Consider the following 24,636-nt stretch of genomic DNA (forward strand, 5'->3'; position numbering starts at 1 on the left):
ATATTTTCCAACAGGTATCCAAAGGTTCAGGGTATTACACCGATCCTCTTTAGCGGCTGCTCTTTTTGCTAGTGTCGGATGTGTTGTGTACTATGTTCGATAATGCACTTAATTCACATATCCTGATTGGGGTGCCGCTAGGGGAATTCGGTGGGAAATGCAATTTACATTATGCGGATGACCTCCTGGTTTTGACGGTGGGGGAAGTGGAGGACCTTAGGATTATCAAGCTGATTCTCTTAGTGTTTGAAGGGCTTTCTGGGCTGGAAACAAATTTTTCTAAACCTTGTCTTTCACCACCAATTTGAAGCAGATACCCGATGTGAGCACTGCGAAAACTTTTAACTGTGATGTGGGGATTCTCCCAGTTAATTACCTTGGCATCCTGATTTCTGGGAGGCGGCCGCGAAAACAGGATTGGGAGGGTTTGATTGCTAAAGTGAGAGGGCGGTTATCTTCTTGGAATTCATCATTTCTGTCTATTGGGGGTCGCCTTACCCTGATTAACTATGTGTTATCGGCGGTGCCGACGTACTGGATGTCAATGTACCGTCTTCCTAAGTGGATAATTAAAGATATTGATCGAATTAGAAGAGATTTCCTATGGTATGGACCGGACATTAATCACCCGGTTGTAGGCTTGTGGCTTGGAAGAATATTTGTAGAGCTAAGAAGCAGGGTGGTTGGGGCTTTCTGGATTTAAACTCTTTTAATTTGGCCTTGCTGGGGAAATGGAAGTGGAAATTCGTTACTGACTCGAACTAGGGCGGTGCAACGGTGCTACAATTCAATTATAATGAGGCTAGCTGGGATTTGTTTCGTCGACAAAGAGGGAGGGTCTCCTTCTTTTGGTCCGGGGTTGCTAAATGTCTTTCGGCTTTTAGAGCTTGTGTCACAGTTAAGGTTCACTCTGGCGCTGAATCACTATTTTGGAAAGACAGATGGTTTAGTGGTCTCGCATAGATGAACCTTTGCCCTGATGATTTCCAAGCGTCTACTAGACCTAACGGTTTGGTTCAGGAACTGGTTTTTTTACTTTCTAGTTCGCCATTTGTTGAGGACCCTGATGCGGCGCAGATCATTTCGGACCTGAGTATGCCTGCTGAAATGAATAAGGACCTAAGATGGTGAAGCCTAACACCGAATGGTGCCTTCAGTGTTAAATCCTTCTATAGTTTCCTTAATGAAGGGGGTTTGCGATGTCCTATTGCTAAGTATTTCTGGAAAGGCCCATGTCCAAGAAAGGTTAATATTTTTAACTGGCTAGCATGGAAGAACAAGATTCTCACTTTGGAAAACCTTGCTAAGCGACGGTGTAACAAGCTGCCGACCGACACATGCGTTCTGTGTCATTCGGCTGCGAATCAGCTGATTATCTTTTCCTTCAATGTCGCTTCCCTTTGGAAGTGTGGGCGTACTTGAGTAGGGATCTACACTTACCGAATCTTCCCCCACCGATGTCTCAGTTGTGGGGTAATTGGAGGGCTGCGTTGTGCCCCCCGGTCAAGATTTTTGGGGATGGGGTGGTCAAAGCTTTTGTGTGGTCCATTTGGCTTGCGCAAAATGATTATATCTTTTCTGCTAAATGTGCGAGTCCGCGCTCTATTTTGGTGAAGATTGACCTTTTGATTTTATCTTGGTTCTCTGCACCTCCCGATGGTTTGAGAGTCAAGCTTGAGGACTCTATCTCTATTGTCTGTCACAGCCTAGAGTTCCTTGGGCTTCGTTCTGAGGGGATGGGTGATGCCCCTACTCTTGAGGCGATGCAGGTCGACTGTGAGGAGTAATCATGGTGGGTGTTTTATGGGTTCCAGAGAAGGCCCGTTGTTCCTCCTTTTCTTTCTTTTTGCTGCATTTGTTCCACGGCTAGTGGATTGGGCTTTGTTTCCTGTACTTTTGGCTTCTCTTTTATTTTAATGCATGTGGTTTATCCACTTCTTCAAAAAAAAAACAAAAAAAACCCTTGTCAAGAAAAAGCAAAAAACAATAACAAGCAAAAGGCAAAGAAACTAGAACATAAATCTTGATCACTCTGCCACTCTCATGACTTTTCCACACCACAATGAAATAAGGAGAGAGGAACTGCAAATGCCATGCCCAGCCAAGGAAGAAGCCATACCATTCAATGCACATGGAATTTGAACAAGTAGAGCTGGTGGCGATGAGCAACTGGCAGAGTTCAGCACTCAATTGACAAGTTCACCACGCATGCAAGCACTCCCCTCCATCAATAACCTTCAGGAGATCCGGACAACTGTTAAACACCATTCCAATGCACAAGTTTCTCCTTGTTAACATGATCTAAGGAAATGATCAAGGCCTTCACTTCTGTATCTAGCTTGGAGAGAATGGGAATATATATTTATGTATATGTATATGCATATTAATTACATCATAGAAGTTATGCTTTGGTTGGTAATTTCAATTTGTTATAATATAGAATAGTAATTAGTTGTGTTCTCACAAAGATTTTTTGAACATGATTTGAATCGGTTTTGAACAGGCTGGAGAAACGGAAGATAAGGTAAATCAATTATTGGATGAATATAGCAAAGGTAATTGTGATGCAGGCTCTTGGTTTCAAAATTGTTATTCAAGGTATAAGATTGGCAGTGAAGCTTTCAAATTGAAAGATGAGATAACTCAGTTGACAGCAAAACAACCAGAATTTAAATTTACTGATGTTTGGACTTATTTTCAGTTAATGCATGTGGTTTATCCACTTTTTCAAAAAAAAAAAAAATTTACTGACATACCATCGCCTAAACCAGTCCCTGAAGCATCTAAAATAATGGGGGAAAAAATAATCTCCAACCTTGGAATCGCTTGCAGTTACCTGGCAGATGAAACAGTTGGTATAATTGGCATATGTGGCATGGGCAAAAAATATTTTGCCTAAAAATAATCTTCTATTATTTCTATATTCTTAAAAAACCAGTCTTTTTATATGTACATTTTATAAAATAAAATTAAAATAATATATATAGCACATGCCCCCTCAATAATTGATGGGACGACAATAAAAAAAACAATGGCGCATTCCTCTTACTTTCAAACTTTAAATTAATTTTCACAAACTCTTCATTAAGCTTCTAACCGATATTCTTAAGTCAATCTAAAATGGAACTATTTTTGTTCAATTCTACGGTCAATTCATTTTAAAGATGATAAGCAAAATAGAGATTATCACTAACTGGCGTAGGGAATTTTATATATATATATATATATATATATATATATATATATATATATATATATTTCTATAGGTTTTACTAAAAATAATTTAAAAAAATAAGGAATTGATTAGGCCAGTTAAATATATACTAACAAAAGAAAAAGATTTCAATATAGTCCATGCAATGTAAATTTTTATAGTATATATGCAATTACTACCCTATGGTAAAAGCAAATCAATTAAATAACAAAATATGAATCCAGGGGCCACCATTTATTTATTTATTTATTTATTCATTCATTAATTATGTGTGTTTGTTTTGTGTAGAAAACGGATGCTTATGCAAGAGATTAATACCTTGATGTTTAAGGAGAAAATAAGTCTTTAGACTGATGTTAAAAGATACCTACTCAATAGTATATGTTGAGTATCCATATACATGCAAATGATAATTAAATCAGCCAATTCAACTTATTCATATATTTAATTGGACTAACCAAAAGGCATAAAAGAAGCAATTGATTAGATAATTATAAAAATTTTACATTATATAAATTGTTATAGAAGAGGAGGTGTCATTGCTTAATTTACCCACTAAGTCACCTTATTTTCTCATAACACCACTACTGGTTAGAATCTGTGTGGAAATTATTAAATTAAACACAGACATGTGTCTAGTGAACTCCCCATGTATTGCACACCAAAAAGATATATATGTATGTATGTATTTGTATATATAACAATATTTTTTTCCTTCTTTTTTTCTTTTTACTTTTTAAATCAAGATTTTTCAATGCCATTTTAAATTGGGTCTATGAACGGTTGGAGAAAAAGATGAAAAAGGTGAAAGCAGATTTATTGGATGAACATAACAGAGATTTCCTATTCCAGGCTTTTGTTTTCCAAATTGTTTGTCAAGTTAGCGAGTGGTAATAAAATTTTTTTAATAAATAGCCCGTGGTGTTGTTTCTTCCAAAACAAAAAAATGAAAAATTTTTAAAAGAAGATAACTAAGTGAAAGGAGAATAGCTAGAAATCTCACCCATGGAGATTATACAGCCCCTAAACCACTAAACTAGAGGTGCAAGATGGGCCGGCCCGCCCGGCTGTACATCGCAGCCGGCCGCACGACCCACCTGACAAGGGTGTCGGCCCACCTCAGAGACGACCCAGCCCAGTGGGCTCGGGCTCGTGCAGACCGGCCAGCCGACCCGCTTTTTAATATTAAATTATTTAAATTCTTTAAAAATATTGTAAAAATTGTAAAAAATACTTTAAAAATACTAAAAATATGGAATTTGTTTTAAAAAAAATCTAAATATCATAAAATATAAGTTTCTTGATTGTAAAAAATATACAACACATAAAGATTATAGAAAAAATAATTAAAAAATATGCAAAAAAATTTAATTTACATGAATACAAAAAAGATAAACTTTTTTAAATTTAACATAATATTAGAAAATAAAATTACATAGAAAAAATAGAGATAAACTAAAAATAAATTACAAATAGATATAGGAAAAAAATTGCCATTTATTTAAAAACTATGAGGACAACTTAGAAAATTACAAACTTCGAAACAATTTAGAAAATTACAAACTTCGAAAACAATTTAGAAAATTACAAACTTCAAACTTCATTTGATTAATCTATTTCTTCATCAATACGGGTTGAAGTTGAATGCTCGGATGGTGTAAGGCCCTCTCCGGTATCACTACCTTCTTCATGTATTCGTTGTTCTTGTAACCTATCTTCTGCTTCTAACCAATCCTTCAAACATATGCACATTTGCACTGTTTCTTGGTTCATGTGGCTCCTCTTATCATCGAGTACCCTTTTTCCTGCACTAAAACAAGACTCCGACGCTATTGTAGACATCGGTGGAGTTAGTAGATCACGTGCCATGGCGGCTAGCACGGGATAGTTATGTTCTTGTTGTTTCCACCACGAGAAAATATTAAAGTTATTAATTTCTTCGGTAGTAAGAAAATCATTAAAATTATTATTTAAAAAAAGATTTAATTCATGCAAAGAACTAGTACTAGAAGAAGAAGAAGAAGAAGAAGCACTTGTAGATTTTCTTCTAATCATATTTATAAGATTGGCCGGACATTTAGTTTTGGAAAGTGAAGAAGGATTTTCAAAATCTCCGGCAAAAGTAGAAGCTCGTCGATTTCCATATGTATGGTTATATTCATTATACATATCATGAAGCAAAGAACGATATTCATCTTTGAAAATTGAATGATCAAGTCCCATGTTTTCATCATAAGAATCAAGCATACAAAAAGTACCATCAATTTTAAAACGGGGATCAAGAAACATAGATAAAACGGGAAGAGGGTTGATTTTTGCAAAATCTTTTTACAAACGGCACGAGTCCCTTTGTTTGGAATTTCAACAATATTATAAAATTGCCATACACCCGAAGTTCTTTTTCTTGTGCTTGTTTGAGGCTTACTACTGGATGATCCCATACTAGGGGATTCAGTAACATGCTCAGGCTCAAGTTGTGAATCATCAAAATTTCCGGAGTTGTTTTCATTATGGTGTATCGAAAGGAAAAATTGGGAGAGCCGCCATTATAAAAAAATAAAAAAAGGTTTAGGGTTACCTCAACCTTGATGATGTAAATTTAATTCGTGGTTATCTTGAAAAGTCCGAATTGATGAACTGATGAAAAGGTGGGGGAATTGTCAGATTGATGAAACACTTGAGCCGGATTTGATAAACTTCAAATCTTGAACTTGAAGAGATTGAGAACTAAGAGAGCTTGGAGTCTTCAATGCTTGAGAGATTAGAACAAGAATGAGTAATTTGGTGTGGAGAAATATGTAAGTGTTTGAGGGTATTTATAGGTTATTTAATTTTTTCTAATTCCCAAAATACCCTTGTAAACTAGCCGTTTATTGTTGTTAAAAAGGGTAAAAAAGTAATTATATTTTAAAGTCTAAAATAGCCTTAAAAACTAGCCGTTTTATAGTTGTTAAAGGGCTACAAATGTCATTTTTCCAATATTTAAATTAGTTGGGGAAACAAATACAAAAAAAATAAAAATCGAGTGGCCGCGTAAGCTGGCCGTCTGCAACGGCTAGTGGCGAGGGTCAGGCTCGGGCTCGGCCCGCGTGCTTGGGCCGACCCTCACCCAGTGGCAGCTGGGCCGTGCCGGCCCGCTGGCCACCAAAGTGTGGCACGGCACGGCCCGAGATATGGTCGCGTAGCCGTGCACCCGGCCCAACCTCGTGGCCGGGCCGCGGCCGGGTCACGCGTCCGGACTCGGCCGAGCACGCCCGCTTTGCAACTCTACACTAAACCATTCCCTGTTTCTTATAAAAAAAATGGTAAAATGAATTGGCTTCAACCTACATATATACTAGCAGGCCATGTGGGACATGGGAGGTGCCAGTAAGACCGCACTTCGTGTTTTAAATTAGAAAGTCATTGTTGGATATCCATATGACATCAATCATATGCTATGCTATTCATTATTGTAGCTTCACAGAACAATCATTTGGGAAAACTCAAGAAAAAATAGCTGCTAGTTGCAACTACGCCCTCATGTTTTAAAAAGTAAGAACTATGTACTTGCCTAGGATGATACATAATTCTTATTCTCCTTTTCTCTACTCTCTCTCTCTCTCTCTCTCTCTCTCTCTCTGTCCCCCTCTTTTTCCCAACCTTCCTGTCTCTAGTCTTCGGTAGCTACATAATTGATTTTGAGATTCAATGGATTTGGTGAAGTTGTGTCTTTCACCTTTGTGTTCTTGCATGCAAAGCCCTATTGTGCGTCAGGACATGAGCCATGTATTCTCCACCAAAGAGAAACTTGATGATTTGAAGAACGCCATGGAACAACTCTTAGCGAAAAGGAACGATATTCAGGGAGAGCTTGATGATAATCAACACAAGGGGAAACTACTAAGCGATGAACTTCAACTCTGGCTTCGCTATGTAAAGCTTCTTCTACCATAACTATATAGGATGACTTTTACTTTCCCTTTTTTTTTGGTTATTTCTAAATCAATAATATATATATATATATATTAACATATATTATTACATCATAGAATTTTATGTTTGAGCTTTTCAAGTTTGTTATAATATAGAAAAAGCAAGTTGTGTTCGCACAAAGATTTCTAATTACAGCATTTGAATTGGTTTTTAACAGGTTGGAGAAAAGGAAAATAAGGTAGAACGATTATTGGATGAATATGGCAAAGGTAATTGTGTTGCAGGCTCTTGTTCTCTAAATTGTTTTTCAAGGTATAAGATTAGCATTGATGCAATCAAATTGGAAAAGGAGATAAATTAGTCAATAACAAAACAGCCAGAAGTCAAATTTACCGACATATCACCGCCTAAACCAGTCCCTGAATCATATAGAACAGTGGGAAAAAAAAATCAGCTCCAACCTTGATATGGCTCGCAGTTACCTGGCAGGTGAAGCAGTCGGAATGATCGGAATATGGGGCATGGGGGGTGTAGGCAAGACCACACTCTTGAAAAAAATCAACAAATCATTGTTAGATGATGTTTTTGAGGGAAAGAGCCACATAATGGCTAATTTATTAATGATAAAAAAATGTTCAAACAAACCGACACAACAAACCGAAAACAAACAAAAACACCAAACCAAAAGCTAAACCAACAAGATACAAATCAAATCCAAAAACAAAACAACAAAATCAACAACCTCAAAAGGAAAAACCAGATTGGTTTAAAAGCTTCATGAGCCACTTTGGAATCTCCATGCCACGATGAAACAAAGAAAGTCGGGAGCTTGCATGCCACTGAACACCAAAGACAAGAGCAACATGGTTCCAGCGATGAGGAATGGTTTCAAACTGAGGCTGATGTAGACAATTGAGCAACTGGAGGAGAAGCGCCAAGATGCACACCGACGCCACGAGAGCAGATCATCCTTGAGAAAGAGAAACCGCCATAACTCCTCAGAACTGGTATAAATATTGAAACATTTCTCCCTCGCATTCACAAGACATTGGAGAGCCCAGCAAAGAGCCTAAATATCCAATTCTAATTTGACAGCCAGATGAACAGGACAACAACCTGCAAAACAGATCAAAGCATTAGAATCAAACACAATGAAACCCAACCCACTCTTACCTGTTGCATTGTTCCACGCAGATGCAGAAAAAACACCCAAGAAACCAGGGCGGGGCCGATTGTTTATCATGTAGTTGCGCATCAAAAGGTTAGCAGAACAGGTAGAGAAATCTTTAACATGGATCATGATCAAATTAGCAATTTTTGCAATATCAGGGGAGTCTTGCCGGAAGATCAAGTTACACCTGCTAATCCAAATCTGCCAAAGGGTAGCAGCAGTAATAGACGCTAAATATTTAGAATTACCCTGAGCATTGAAATCAAGCCACTCACCAGTATCCAGAGCATTTAAAAAAATAAACTTACAGTTGAGAAGAGATTCAACCAACTGCCAAACTCTACTAGTAACATTACAAAGCCTAAAAAGATGGTCAGGAGATTTCAAGATTAAACCACAAAACACACAGGGATCAGGAGGACCCAAATTAAGGTGATAAAGAAAGTCATATGTTTTGAGTTTACCATGCATCAACAGCCAAATAAAAGATTTAGCTTTAGGAGCAATATTGAGTTTCAAAATATTAGACCAACCACACCATTGTTGATCCACCCAAGAATTTTTATTAAGAAACTTATAGATATTAGATGAGAGCCTGTTGCCACAAGAAGCAGGAAACCAAACCCAATGATTATCAGTCTCATGGCAAATACTACCAAAAGAGATAACAGGAGAGCTCCAGTTGAAGCCAAAGAGGCAATTCATGGCCTCCAGATTCCAGCTACCATTGTCAAGCAAATCACTGATTTGGAAGTCATCCACATTAATACTCATGTTGAGATACACTGGTTTAAATGCAAGAGGGGTATCAAACAACCACGGGTGGTATAAGAAAGAGGTAACAGCAGGATTGAGGCAATTAATCCAAAGGAAAGGCTTAAGAACATTGGCATTATAGTACAGGCCTCTGAAGAAAGCAGAGCAATTGGCAGGAGGTTTCATGGACCAAAAATTAAAATCCCCATATTTCAAATGAGCAATATCCACCCAAAAAGAATCATGCTTATTAAGAAAATTAAACAGGTTCTTAGCCATAAGAGAGTGCTTGACCTTGAGTAAATTACGGATACCTAAACCCCCCTCAGATCTACTAGATGTGATAATATCCAAATTAACCAAGGGCATACCACTGCCATGATCAAAATTAGCCCAAAGAAATTTCCTAGCAATCGTGGAAATCTTAGCCAAGATAGAATCAGGAATAGGGTAAACAGCAAGGTAATAAATGGGAGTGGACAAAAGAATGCTGTTGATAAAAACTGATTTGCCAGCCTTAGATAGTTTAATCTTACCCCAATTGGCCACCGCACGATTAAGCCTTGTAACCATAGAGTCAAATTGAGCAAGGGCCAGACGCTTGGGGGAAATGAGAACACCCAAATAAAGGAAAGGAGTTTTTCCTTGATTAAAATTAAGGATATTACAGATTCTGATCGAAACCCTTTTATTAAACCAGTGGGGAAAGAAAATCTCAGATTTCACCTGGTTGGACTTTTGACCAGAAAGATAGGCATAAAGGTTAAGGCAAAAAGCAATGTTTCTAGCAGCCCTTCTAGTCACCGAGGAAATCAAGATGAGATCATCGGCATACATGAGATGGTTAAAATTATGAGTCAAGCTATTGGAAAAACCAGGAATGAGACCAAGAAATCTAGCATGATTCAAAATTGCAGTGAGATTCTGGGCAACCAAAATAAAAATGTAAGGAGATAAAGGGTCTCCTTGTCTAACACCTCTGTGAGGACAAAACCAAACTGAAGGTTTACCATTAAGAAGGATAGAGTAGGAGGTAGCCTCGAGACAAGCACGAATGTAAGAGACCCAAATACTAGGAAAGTTCATTTTGATAAGAGTAGCATAAATGATATTCCAATTGATAGTATCATAGGCCTTTTCAATATCCACCTTGAGGATCATCCTAGGGGGGATACTCCTATCTTGATTAATAGAGTGAATCATTTCCTGAACCACAATAATATTGTCAACAGGAGAGCGGCCATGCACAAAACCACACTGTTCTTTACCAACCAAACAAGCAACAACATTCTTGAGATGATTAGCCAGAATCTTGGTAACAATCTTGTAGGCCACATTACACAAATTTAGGGTTCTCTCTTTTGGGAATTAAGGTAATGTAGGTCCTACCCTAGGCTCCAGGCATCACAGCCTTCTCAAAAAAATAGAAAATGGTAGGCACTAGGTGTTTCTCAAGATCATTCCAGAAAAATTTGTAAAACTCAACATTCATACCATCAGGACCAGGAGATTTATCAAAGCTTCAAAAGATATTCAGTTGGAAGAACTTCGAAAACAGATTTCTGAAAGTTTGCAATTGCAGCATGCTGGTAAAAATGACACCCTTAATGTTTTAAAAATTAGCAACTTTGTATTGCTCTTGGATAATATATGGGAAGAAGTGGATCTTATTGATCTTGGAATTCCCCATCCTTATAGCGACGTATAATTCCACCAAGCAATATAAACACAAAGTGATTTTTCACTACTCGATCCCGAAGATGTGTGTGCCAAGATGGGTGCGAGGAGAAAATACCATCAAAGTGGAATGCTTGGAATCGGATGAAGCATGGGATCTTTTCAAGGACAATGTAAATCTAGTTGTTATTGAGTCGGATGAAAAGTTTAAAAGAAATAGCATGGCAGGTGATGGAGAAGTGTGGTGGTTTGCCACTTGCTCGTGAAAGTGGTTGGTAAGGCCATGTCAAACAAAAATCATGTCCAAGATTGGAAATTTACTTTGAACTCAATAAAAAGAATTCAGCACTAAAAAGTAGTTCAAGGTGTGCGTGAATCATTACTTCCAATTTTGAAATTCAGTTATGATAATCTAACTAATCATTTCAAGGAGTGTTTCTTATCTATTTGCATGTTGTGAGGACAACATAAACAGATTATTGTAGAGTTTTTGATGGGATTAGGCTTGATTGGTGATTTTGACAATTTTGCAAGAAGCTTATGGCACAGGAGAAAATATCCTTAAGACTCTAGAGGAATCATGTTTATTGTATTCTTTTGATCATGGTTATGTGAGGTTACTTGATGTAATTTATGAGATGGCAATGTGGATAGCAACAGACTGTGGGAGGAACATGAATAAATGGATAGTGAAAGATTATAATGAGGCTGCAGAAATACCATCAACAGATGCAGAGAATTGGAAATCCGCGAACCGATTGTTTATAAGAGGCAGGGTAAAGCTTTTGCCAATTTTGTCTCAGCCATGTTCTGATTTGTTGTGTTTAATGATGATATATAACCATGATTTGGGAAATATTCCTGAAGGATTTTTCAGACAGGTGCCAAATTTGACATATTTGGGTCTTAAAGGCACTGGTATCAAAAAGCTTCCAAAGGACATCAAATGTTTGGTTAATTTGCAATACCTAAATATTTCATACACAAAGATCTCATCACTTCCAAAGGAGTTGGTATATTTGAAGAAATTGCAATATCTGATATACAAATATACAATGAACTTGGGCAAGGTAGAAGATGGTCTTTTGTCAAGATTATAGAATTTGAAGGTCATTGACATATATCCGTGTGGGTGGGTAGAACCGGAAGAGTTAAAGCTATTGAAGAAACACAACAACATCAAAGCAATAGGAATGCACGTAGTATCAGAAGAGGTTCTCCAACAACTCTCATGTTTGCCAACTACTCATCTTTATCTAGCCAATGTGGATAACTTGATCTATCTTTCATTTGATACTTTAATCTTCAAAGATCATGAATTCTTGCAAGAACTAATAATTAAATCATGCCCACAGCTTGAGCAGATTGTGATGAATGGAAGTGGGAGTCATCTCATTAAGGTCGAAATCCTTGTTGCCAGAAAACTGCAGAACATTACTTGTGAGTCATCTGAATTCTTGCAAGAACTAAAAATTCAATCATGCCCACAGCTTGAGCAGATTGTGATGAATGGAAGTGGGAGTCATCTCAATAAGCTCGAAATCCATGATGTCAAAAACTGCAGAACATTACTTGGGAGTCATCTCAATCGCCTCCAGAATATTTTCATGTGTTTAAGGAGTTATATATATCAGAATGTAATTTGGATAATTTAGCTTGGGTTCTGCATCTCCCATGTCTTCATCGGTTAAATATAAAAGATTGTGCAGAGATAGAAACATTGTTTTACATCGAGGAGGAGAGAGGCATCCAACAACAAGAAGTCTCCGAACGCCCGATGTTTCCTGCCCTGTGAAATTTAGATTTATATCACCTACCAAAATTAGTGAGCATAAGCAATTTTGCATTGAATTTCCCTCGACTTTTATGGCTTGAAGTACGTGATTGTGCGGAGATAGAAACATTGTTATACATCGAGGAGGAGAGAGAAATCCAACAACAAGAAGTCTCAGAACACCGCCCAACATTCCTTGAATTGCAACTTCTATATATAATTCGGCTACCAAAATTAGTGAGCATAAGCAATTTTGCATTGGATTTCCCCGACTTTCAAGGCTTACAGTGTTTAAATGTCCTAATATTAAGAAGTTACCATTTAAAAGTGGCAGTAACAACAATCAAAGAATGATAGACGTTATATGTGAGAGAGTGGTGGGAAAGCTTAGAGTGGGATGATGACACCATCCCATCTCACCTTCGGCCAGATTTCAGAATGGTAATTAATTAGTTTCATGCAGTTCTTTTATTATTTCCAACTTCTTCACATGTACTGTGGATTCATGAATGTTAAAATAAGTTGGTTATTAATATAATTTTCTATTCATTAATCAATCACTATAACATAAGGATTTTTTTTTAATTATGAAATTCTTTTTTACTATTCATGCTAAGGTTTTTTAATATATATATATATATATAGATAGATATATAAGGAGCTTTAAAATTCATTATATCCGTATTATTAACTCGATAAAATCTCACCATGGATTATTTTAACACCAAGAATTGGATTATTATTAAATGCATGGACATTTTTTTTAAAGAACCAACAGGCTAATTTATTGAAACAAAGAAAGACATTAACTTATTAAGAATGATTAATTTACCGAATATTCTTGTCTTTGCAGGATGAGAGTGATAAAGTCTTTATATTGTCAAAAATATTGAGGAAGCTTTTATGTGCATAAGTATGTAACTAAAACTAATAACATTAACTTATTAAAAATAATTAATTTACTGAATATTCTTAGCTTTGCAGGATGAGAGTTATGAAGACTAGGATTAGTTCAAGCCAAGTAAGATGCCATTTTTTTCATTTGCTCACGTTAGAGATCATCTCATGCTCAAACCAAGTAAGATCATTTGGAGAAGATGCTCTTGCCAAGACACACTATAAATGAGTTTGTCATCAAAAAAGACAAGTACAAACTTACAAAGATACGGCCAGAAAATGTCATTCATTGTGGCTTGAAAAGTCATCGGGGCATTCATAAGACCGAATGGCATGACCTTGAATTCATAGTGGCCCGAGTGTGTGCGAAAGGCCGTCTTTGGAATTTCTTGTCGCACTCTATTTTGATGGTATCCGGATCAGAGGTTGATTTTGGAGAAAAATCAAACCCCATACAATTCATCTAGTAATTCTTGGATGATAGGAATAGGGTACTTATCTAGTATTGTGGCCTTATTAAGCTCCCGATAGTCAACATAAAACCTCCAGCTTTTATCTTTCTTGGGAACCAATAAAACTAGACTAGCAAAGGGACTATTGCTGGGTTGCACAATCCCATAAGCTATCATTTCGGCAGCCAACTGCTCAATTTCATCTTTATGGATGTGACCATACCGATAGGGCCTACTATTGATGGTTGTGACTCTTTCTTTAAGAAGGATTTGGTGGTCTGTAGGTCGTCGTGGTGGAAGGCCACTGGATTCTTCAAATACAGCTGCAAATTCTTCAAGCAACTGATGTAAATCTGCAGAAAAAACTGTTGAGGTGGCGATACTTCACCCAAAACCGAGGACCACAAGAGTGCTGTAAACTCAACATCGTATAGGCGGTGCAAAGAATGACAAGAAATACTTGAATTGGAAAGTGAGGGATCCCCGTGATTTGTATGTAATCCCCATTGTGAGCGATTGCTATTGTCATTTTGGACCAATTGACCTTGACATCCCCCAAGGTTTGTAACCATGAGATTCCCAAAATCACATCAACTCCACCTAATGGAAAAAGATAACAATCCACTGTCGCCGAAATTGAAGGCATTGATATTACAGTGTTGCGGCAAACCCCATGAGTTTCTCTGCAATGACCATCACCCAATTTCACCCCAAAAGTAGGTAGAGATGGCAATTTGTACCCTACCCGATGGGTATACCCGTACCCATACCCGGTCAAAGAGGGTACCCTCTTTGACTGGGTACGGGTACAGGTAAGGGTATTACCCGTTAGTTTTTGAGCGGGTACGGGTCGGGTAAGGGTATGCCCCTACTCTACCCGTACCCTTACCTTTACCCTTACCCGTTGAAGAGGGTACGGGTAAAACCCGTACCCGTACCCTTACCCTCTCATATATATATATATATATATATAATTTTTTATTAAACTAAACATTTACTCACAATTTACTCAATATCTATTTTCATGGTGATTAATTTGAAAATAAAACTTCAAATTCTCTTAATATATTATTTTAAATTTTATTTAATTTCTATATTTATATTTGATAATATTATCAAAATTGAATTTTAGATATATATTAAGAATCATAATTAAATTAAAAAATAAACAAATATAAAAAATAATGTTATAATAATTTATTCTGTAAATTATAAGAACATCTTGAAAAATAAGATACTAATAAAAAATCAATTGGATATAACTTATGAGAATTACTTAATAATGTTTTTTATATTCAAAATCTTAACTAGATATTTATAAAATTTAAAGCTATATAAAATATAAATAGTAGATATATGAAAAAAATTTTAAACAAAAACCAAGATGGTTAAACATGAACAAAACAAAAGGTAGAGTTACCATTGAGTCCTAAACAGACGTTATTTTTATGTGATTATATAATTTAAGATAAACAAATATATATCAACTTGTAATTTTGAATTTATGGACATGTGTTTAAAGATTGTAATATAATGTATAATTAATTTATTTTTATTATTATTTAAATTTAATTCTATAATTTGAACAACGAGTAAGCGGGTACCCTGCGGGTATACCCGTACCCTGCGGGTAAGGGTAAGGGTATGATTTTTTTTTACCCTGAAGGGTACCGGTATGGGGTAGGGATTACGGGTACGAGTAAGGGTTTTGGCATACCCTATCTATACCCTACCCGTTGCCATCCCTAAAAGTAGGTGTCACAGAAATGGGTAAGTTTAGACGAGTAACCAATGTAGGAGAGATGAAACAATAACTTGCGCCACTATCGATCATCACAATAACTGGTGAAGCATTAATACTCTCCCCATAATCTTCATCGTGCTAATCTTCCGATTTGAAGTTATGGCGAAACAAGGAAGTTCCATCTGCAGGATTTGGGGAGCGCCATCTTCTAGAGTACTAGGGAAGTTACCACTTTCCGATGTAGAGATGTTACTGGGGTCCTGTTCTTCTTCCTCTCCCAAAATAAGAGCACGGAAGGTCTTATTCGGGCATTGATGAAGAGGGTGGAAAGGTTGATGGCACCGAAAGCATAATCCTTTGGCTCGTAAATCTTGAAATTCTTTTTGTGTATACTGACGAGTTTTCCGATTCAACTCGGAATGGCTTGTTATTGAGTTGGAACTTGCACTGTTATGGTGCGAACTTGTGGCCGAATCAACCTTTGAGCCAGTGTCTGAGTAGACACGCCGATTGACATGCAACGCTGGTCCTAAAAAAGGAGGCCTTGGGGTTCTAGGTCTGCTAGCTGTAATGGAATGCCCGAGCACACCATCCTCTGACCGAGTGATGTCCCAGACTGACCCAGCCCGAGCACCAAGTCCATAAGATGGGAAAAATGATCCACTCGTCATCATCTTCTTCCCACAAATCTCGATTTCATTCTCCACCTCACGAGCTAATTGCATCGTGCCGTAGAGGTCTTGAGCTTCATGCGATCGGATATGAGCACCGATAGTATCTTTCAACCCATTGAGGAACTAGCCTATGAAAGCTACCTCTGGCCACCCTTGCACTTGGGCTGATTTTTCTACAAATTCATAGATGTAGACCTCCACCGTAGTTGTCTGCTTCACTGCCGCAATTGCTTCATACGGGTTCAAGGCCAAAGCACTACTGAATCTGGCTAAAATTTCACGGCGCACATCCTGCCAAGTAAGGAGAGGTCGGCGTTCTTGTAAACAGGTCATCCAATGGAGTGCGTGGCCCTCCATCGACACCAATGCTAGTGTGACCTTCATATCATCCGGAGTTTGTTGAATCTGGAAGTATTGCTCTACCCACCGAACCCATCCCAAAGGGTCGTCGCCCTTGAAGTTGGGCATCTTGATTTTCTTCGCCGCAATCTGGATCTCGTCGAAAGAAATCATGCGAGACAAAACCCGCTGGCCTTCCACAGCCGCAGAAAGTACTTCATCTGGAGAAGAAGCCGCCGGATCTGGAGGAGAAGACGCTGGATTTGGTGAAGGTTGAGGATGTTGATGTTCATCGATAGCCTTTCCTTTCACAAAAGTTACCAATAATTGTTAAATGTTGTCCAGCTGCTGCCTCGAGCGCGCTACTTCATCCAAAATACCCGCCACCGCCTGGTCCGCCTTTGAGGCATGAATCTTCAAGTTCTGTAATTCCTCTCCCATCGATTCCAAGTTCCTTTCTATCGAGTCGACACGCTGCTCCATCCTAGTTGGCGGCATCAACGCTCGGGAACGACCACGCTCACCGCACCAATGGTAGAATGTAATTGGAAGATAGAGGCCAACCTGTAAGGTTATCAAAGCTTTCTTTCTTTTCTTTCCTCCAGATCCCCTTTGCTAACCCTTGATATAATCCTTGCACGTGAACCCTTGGTCACAGTATCAATATGGAATTTCCCATAATACCCTTTAGTGGTCATGCACAGTTATTGCCTTGACCATTCACCTTCTTTCTTCTGGAGTATACTCTTAGTGGCTGCTGTGAATGGCTAACACAAGCTCACTTGTTTATGGATTCACTTGTGATCACAGCCAAAGGACATATGCTATGAAGGATACAGACCAAGAATAGCATATAGGAAAAAAAACTAAGCAAGGGTTGAACTATTAAAATAATCATAATCAAGAATCCTCCATCCTCTTGCGATGATTACATCAAGTGTACTCCATTACCTATTAGAAACCAACATTTGCCACACTCCAATGAACATTTGCCCACAACAAATATCATCACTAGTATTAATCTCTTGCAACAATTTATACTAAAAGAAAATATTCCTTTCAAATAGATGCACTACAGAAGAATCAAACCTATAAAAACAAAATTCTCTCTATGTTATCTCTAAATAACTCAATTAGGTACTACTTCCTCATACAAAATATATTCAAACAACTTCATGACTGATACTCTCAAACAATAGGACTCTATCCCCATTGCCCTACATGGAAAAATAGGAACATAACAAAATCAATCAGCATATAAAAAAAATTTAACAGAAAAAATTATCTGAAAGTCATGTCAAACAGTTTGGTAATCCATATCCACAACTTGAACCATCAAGCCCTATTATGAAATTCCTCACATTGCACATCTACTACATGTTCAATTTCAACCATTGCGCATTTTGTCGAAAGTAGCCCATAAAAACCGTAAGTTAAACCTCAATATCCTACTTAAATAAGACCAAACTATGAGAAAAAAGGCCTAACTGTCAAAACACTTCTCATCCTTAAAAATTACCTTCATTTATCATAGTAATAAGCACTCAAAGCATCAAAGATAAGAATGCTTACATATTAGACACAATGTCAGAAATCTATCATACAATAAAGATAGAGGATAGTCAACCATAAGACAAAACAAATTAACTATTGGGCAAAAAAAGCAAAAAAGAACTCTAAAAACAGAACTAGAAAAAGTCAAATAGTTCCACTTTATTCCAAAAATAAAAATTCAAATAGTTTTTATTTAACTTGGAATGTTTCTAATAATAAAGAGTGCAAGTGATATTGCAATTAACGGCTCACCGTGCCATTCCAATCTACTCGATACACTTCCCCATAAGAACCTATTCAGTGAAACAAAAACAACACATAATTAGTTATCAAGAAAAATATGGTGCACATTAAAAGACAAATATTGCAAGAAAAATGGTGTCATCTGCTTATTTTCAGTAAACAATGTGAAACAACTAATCACTGATAATGAAAAATTAAAAATTGTAAACATAAGGGCTTCACGATTTTATTACATCATGATAGTAAAATGATATATATGAATGAAATTAGTTGTGTTTCACCTGATTAGATATGTACCAAATATAATTTGATTGTGTTTTAAATTTCTAAATATAAGCATTTTCCCATCTATGTAGAGAGAACTCCAAGAAATCATTCATTATCAATAAGAAAATGGTTCCTAGTCCAATCCTTTCCCCAATGACAAGGCGCTCCCGCGGGATTTCTGGTTCCACCACATCATCAAGCATTGAATCAAGCCTGCTTGACCTCACTTCCGAAGGAGAGGAAGAGGATTCTAGGTTCTTCAATGACATGTCTGTCCCCATAAAACTATCACCCAAGTGCTTCTTCTAATCATGTTTTTCAATGTCATTTATTGGTTCATTCATTTCAACAGAGCTTTGCAAAGCCATCTGGTCATCATTTTTGTTTTTCTTTCTGATGGTTGATTTAGTTGTTTATGCTTGTGAAGTAGTTTGTCCAATATACATCCTAACATCTTGATGCAATCCAGAGGAAATGTTCGATTTGTTGAACTTAGAAGGACGACCAGCACTTAAGGCACCATTCAACTTACTATCAGAAGTATCTCTGCCAGTGACAAATGAGCTACCAATTCCACTAGATCCATCAAGCAATGACTTCCCATCTACAGTTGATTGATGAGAAAAGGAAGCATAATGATCATTCATTACTATCTTTTTTCTCAGTAAAATTCCTTCCACAAATTTATATTGCTTTGTGTTTGGAACTGTTGGAAATATAGTACCACATCAGTTGTGTAATAGAAGTGTAATGGGTTTATATATAGGTATAGGAGTTGAGCCACTAAGTTTTGAGACTTTTTGGTGTAAGACCCCTAAGCCCATATAGAGCCCATATAGGGCCCACTAGTACCAAGAAAATAAAATCTAACAAGAACCTCATTGCAAGCAGGGCGTTTTTTTTCCAAATCAATGGATCTTATGGCCTTATAGGTAATGGAGCAATGCTTTCTCTACGCTTCTGATACTCTTATTTTTTTATTATCAGTAACTTTGGGTGGTCCAGAAGTTTTTCTGACTCCAACTTCTTGGAAAGGGTTTAGCTCAGCAAAAGGTTTCTAGAATCTTCAGCAGTTTGTAAACTTGGTACTATGCTGAGTTTCTCACTAACCGAATTATTAGCATCCAAAGGTGCTACAGCAATTGCTTTCTGCTTTGAAGGGAACCGATTTGGCTGATCAGAAGACAAACCCTTTGCATTTGTACTTGAACTACTACCAACTGTTATGGATGATGTTCCACTACTTGTAACAGAACATACTTGTACTATCTTCTCATGCTTTGAACTTTTATCTAAGATATTATTATCGAATGATGAAGCCCCAGATTCATTTTTATATAACTATTTGGATCCCGATAAGTCACCCTTGATTTGTTTGTGGTCCAGGAATTGAAGTTTTCTACTAGTCATGAATTACTGAACTTAAAGGCGCATCTTTTGCACTTAGTACATCTGGTGGAATAAGAGTGCCAGGGTCCGTCGTGAGATCAACCAAGAATTCCCTAAAAAAAAAAGAACAAAAGATGAAGTGAGCAATTAAAGAAAACATTAGGCATTGAGAATAAGAAAACACCACATTTTTGTTGTGAAAAGTATAATAAGTCTTCATTAACAACGACAAGAAGCATGACTTACATGAATACAACCAAAGTTCACCATACAAGCAACCAATTTCAACAACAATTCCTTTATTACTAACATAATTTGATTTTTTTCTCATTGAAGGAACACATGATCATACCCAAAAATAAAAAGGAAAAGAAAAAAGCCAAAACATTTAAATGCATTACAACTCTTTCAGTCAAATAAACTTTTGCATAAGCAATATTATTAAACCAACCCTTCTCAGAAAGAAGTTAAAAAAATGAAGGGGACATAGAAGAATACTTATGCACCATTCCTTGTTATGCAACTACATACACAAAGCAAGCAACATTTAAGAGAAGTACTTATAGCAAGTGGTACTATTAATTATGAAAATAATTAATAATTATTTTAATTATTAATTTCTTAATGAATTCCATTAATGAATCCTATCAAATAAAAACAGCGCACTTTAATGATGCAAATGAATTCAAGTAGAGACAAACAATTCTGTTGATAAGCAATAATTATTTCTACAGAAATATTGTATAGTTGCTTTGTTATATGTTTTTTAAGGAATTTCACTTAATTGCATACAGATAATGAAGTCAAGTAACACATTGTCATGAGAAGAGAGGCAGTTATTGGAAGCTCTTCAACAGCTCTTTCAAAGTGAAAATCAACAAATACCTCAAAATTCATGATGGAATCCATGGCTACAATCAGTTGTGGTGGTGTCCCGAAGTGAAAACTTACCATCCATCTATAATACAAGAATCAAGTGTCTTTATTTGGCAAAGGAAATAAAAGGTGGTGAGTGAGTGATAAGTGAGAGGATTGACATGCAAATCACCTTCAAACTTAGATTTAAGCAACTTTAGCATGGCTATGACAAATGGTTACAATAATTGTTCCTCTTTCCATTGCATTCATATAAATTCTCATACCCAATCGGAGTTCGTTTTCGTACCCAATTGGAGTTCGTTTTCTTTCTGGATCGATTGGGTACGCGATCTGAGTCGATGAGAGGGGCGAATCAAAATTAATTAACCGTAGATTTTATAAAAAATCTATCTAACTAGGTATAGATAATGCTACAATTTAGTAGATTTTAAAAGTTGTTATAGATAAAATTGCTATCTATTTAAAAATCTAGTGTAAGTTTTTAAATTATTATATAATATAAAATTTTATTATATAAAATTATAATCTATACATTCTTTAATATTGCAATAAAATTAGTTCTTTAAAATTTGCTTAATTCATTTTATAACTTTAATTATAATGTTTTTTTTCTTATTAAATGTTATTCTTATACACTTTTGGATCTATTTACTAATCTAAGAACATCTTTTTTTTCAATTAAAATTAAAGTCTTATAATTTGGTATGTATTTTATATAACCGACTCGGATGTAATTTTCAATCGTATCTCGAATCGAATTAATCGTACCAACTAAGCCTACCCCCACCGTGATCGGATACACTACAAGCATCGTTTTTTGTATCCGTACCCGTCTCGCGACTTGGATCGTACCGCGTTTTTGGTAACTATGATTCTCATCATTTTATCATTTCTGTAGTTGTCTGGAGATGATGCAGCTCTTTTATGCCAGATAGAACATGATTTTATCCATAGGTAGGCCGACATAAAGAAATAATCATAAACTTAAAATGATGGTCTGCTTGGTTGGAAAAGAGAAAAAATCAAAGGAGTTTCTCTCTTTTTCTTGTCATTCATAGATTTTACAATAACAGCTTATTATTATTCACTGGTATGCAAACAAAAAACTATACAAAGTGTGTTTTATGACTTGTACATTGCCAGAATTTAAAACATAATTCAACCGTGAAATGTTCGGGAATAATAGCCTAGTAATGTCTCTAACTGATAATTCAAGAATAATGAACAATTTGGAGTCAATTGCCTAACCGATATAACTCATGGGATGAACATAAGATATATACACCCCTCGCTAAATATCACAATAAGTTGCTGATACTTAACTTCTACGATATTTGCATATAAATAGAGCACTGTGAGCTTAAAAGAATACTACATTGCTTACAACAATTAAATGCTCTAAGGATTGCGAAACCTAAATTGAAATTTTTCTGCTAATGTTCAATAAGTTCTTCCTGTCATACAAAGCAAGTGCTCACACTTATTTTTGTTCATAAAATGATTCATGTTTAATGACTTCAAGAATGACAAGAATAAAAACTGAACTGAGTAATTGTAATGGCGATTCATAACTCACCAACAGTATCTAAACTTTGCGTGTTTGTCAGAAGCCCAATAGTCGATACAACACCATGAGAAGGTCGGAACGCAAATACTCCGCAAAAGGGTGCTAGGATCCTCACACATCCAGTTGTATCAGAACCTACATAAACATAGATGAGTTATATATATAAATGAGCATTGTAGAAACAATGTTCCATGCCAAGTGCCAAAAGGACACCATAGGCAGTTTTCATCACATTACAAAAAGTAGCTTACATACAATTACAAAAACAAAAGAGTTGGAAAGAAATTCCTTTTGTAGATAAATTTGTTACAACGGCTTGCACTCTCAAGGAGAAACAAAGTACATTTAATTAAATCAAGAAAAGACAAAGTATTTACAACTAAATCACAGCATATATTTAATAGCATTAAACAAGAGATGTGCAATGGCCACCTGGACTTACTAATAATGGAAAACAAAAGAGAACACCAAAGTAAAGATACATATAGATACAGAGAGAGAGAGAGAGAGAGAGAGAGAGAGAGGCAAACGACCCCGTCTAAATAGATTAGCATTTTCTTATTAATTGATTCTATGAGACAATTCCCACGCATGACGCTTCGTTCTAATTAAAAAGACTACCATCTATATACTAAGAAAATAACAATTTCATGATGTATCTTCCATAAGTATTAACAAGAGTATAGACCTTTAAAAAAACACTCCAATAATAAATATATGCATAGTCACATAGTAAGGATAACATATATGCACTTCCCAAAACAAAGGGAAAAAAATATGCAATGGCTTAATTGTTCAAATAAACACTCCAATCACTAGTAGATACTACTTAAAGACCATAAGTATAGACCTTTCAACCTTGACAGGGGATAAAAAACAAAAACAAAAACACTTGTCATATAGCATGAGTACCCTTGGCAACTTGAGATTCAGTGCAGCTAACAATTAATTTGGGAAAACACTAAAATAAGATTCCCAGAGGATTTGTACAAAGATGCACAAGAGAAAGCATGGAATATCATGGGTAGGTGCAAATCTTCAAAATTTGGGTTTGCTTGTGCATGCATGATAATGCACGCAATTGAAAAGGGACAAAGAAATTACCTAAAGAAAAGGAAATAAAGATGCATTTGATTGAAAACAAAATTAGAAATTAATAAAATGCAAAAGTAAAATGATATCAAACAAAAACCCATATATAATACAAAGGTCTGGCATAAAGAGTTTGATGACCAAACTTGTTATAATAGGCATAAAGTATATTGCAAAACAATTTCTACTTCAGCAATGTGCAGAAAAGCTGACTTTTATGTAGTATGCCAAAAATACCACTATAACTGGCTGTCTACTCTAAATAAATAGTTTTGTTTGGATTCTCCGATGATGACTATAGTTTTAATTAAGATGGATACCAGTAACTACACTTGCTCCATTCATGAATACAAAGACTATATATTTTTATTATTTATCCATTTCTAGCTTAGCTACAGAATTATAATTACAAACCATTCCTTGATGCTATATATGAATTTCCCCATCACACCTAGGATTGTATAGCTGCAAATAGCCCTCACATGATGCGGGAGCGAAGGGAACTGGGAAATTTTCATGCATGAAATTAATATTGAGAAGATTGAACGATATGAAACTAAATTTAAATTATTTTGATAACAACGGTGACTTCAAAGATCATACCTGAGTTGGACTATTTCTCTTCCTTTTGTTTGCAGTTTTTGGGGGAAGCAACAGAAACGCCCTGTTTGATTAAATATGTAAAGAGAACATAAGAGATTTGTATTGTTTGGAGGATTGAACGATATGAAACTAAATTTAAATTATTTTGATAACAACGGTGACTTCAAAGATCATACCTGAGTTGGACTATTTCTCTTCATTTTGTTTGCAGTTTTTGGGGGAAGCAACAGAAACGCCCTGTTTGATTAAATATGTAAAGAGAACATAAGAGATTTGTATTGTTTGGAGGATTGCATGGATGATCTTCCTCTTGGTTTGAGTTAATAATAACTTTCATTTGCTCAGTTGACATCAAATATTCCGTAAAATAACATACTGTAAATTAGTATAAACCATGCTAGAGGAAATAACCATATCCAACCTTTATGA

The 24,636-nt window shown here is 36.2% G+C and overlaps 1 protein-coding gene and 1 long non-coding RNA gene across 2 annotated transcripts in view; both read right to left on the reverse strand.

Annotated features, from left to right (window-relative positions):
- The window catches only part of LOC120252496 (serine/threonine-protein kinase EDR1-like), an 86,579-nt gene extending 67,518 nt beyond the window's left edge, over positions 1 to 19,061 (reverse strand). Inside the window, exons 1-2 of the mRNA XM_039260667.1 lie at positions 18,814 to 19,061; positions 18,420 to 18,463 (exon numbers count right to left, since the gene is read on the reverse strand). Of these exons, the coding sequence (XP_039116601.1) occupies positions 18,420 to 18,463; positions 18,814 to 18,958 (189 nt within the window). The 5' untranslated portion in view covers positions 18,959 to 19,061. The remainder of the gene's footprint in view (positions 1 to 18,419; positions 18,464 to 18,813) is intronic.
- A 551-nt stretch (positions 19,062 to 19,612) lies between these two features.
- On the reverse strand, positions 19,613 to 24,269 carry LOC120252558. Its single transcript, XR_005534027.1, has 3 exons — positions 24,208 to 24,269; positions 22,522 to 22,647; positions 19,613 to 20,179 (listed from the first exon to the last, which is right to left on the reverse strand). It is a non-coding gene; the product is annotated as an uncharacterized LOC120252558 (long non-coding RNA).
- Between the last annotated feature and the right edge of the window lie 367 nt (positions 24,270 to 24,636).

Source organism: Dioscorea cayenensis, chromosome 21, assembly GCF_009730915.1.
Source record: "Dioscorea cayenensis subsp. rotundata cultivar TDr96_F1 chromosome 21, TDr96_F1_v2_PseudoChromosome.rev07_lg8_w22 25.fasta, whole genome shotgun sequence".
Lineage (NCBI taxonomy): Eukaryota > Viridiplantae > Streptophyta > Magnoliopsida > Dioscoreales > Dioscoreaceae > Dioscorea > Dioscorea cayenensis.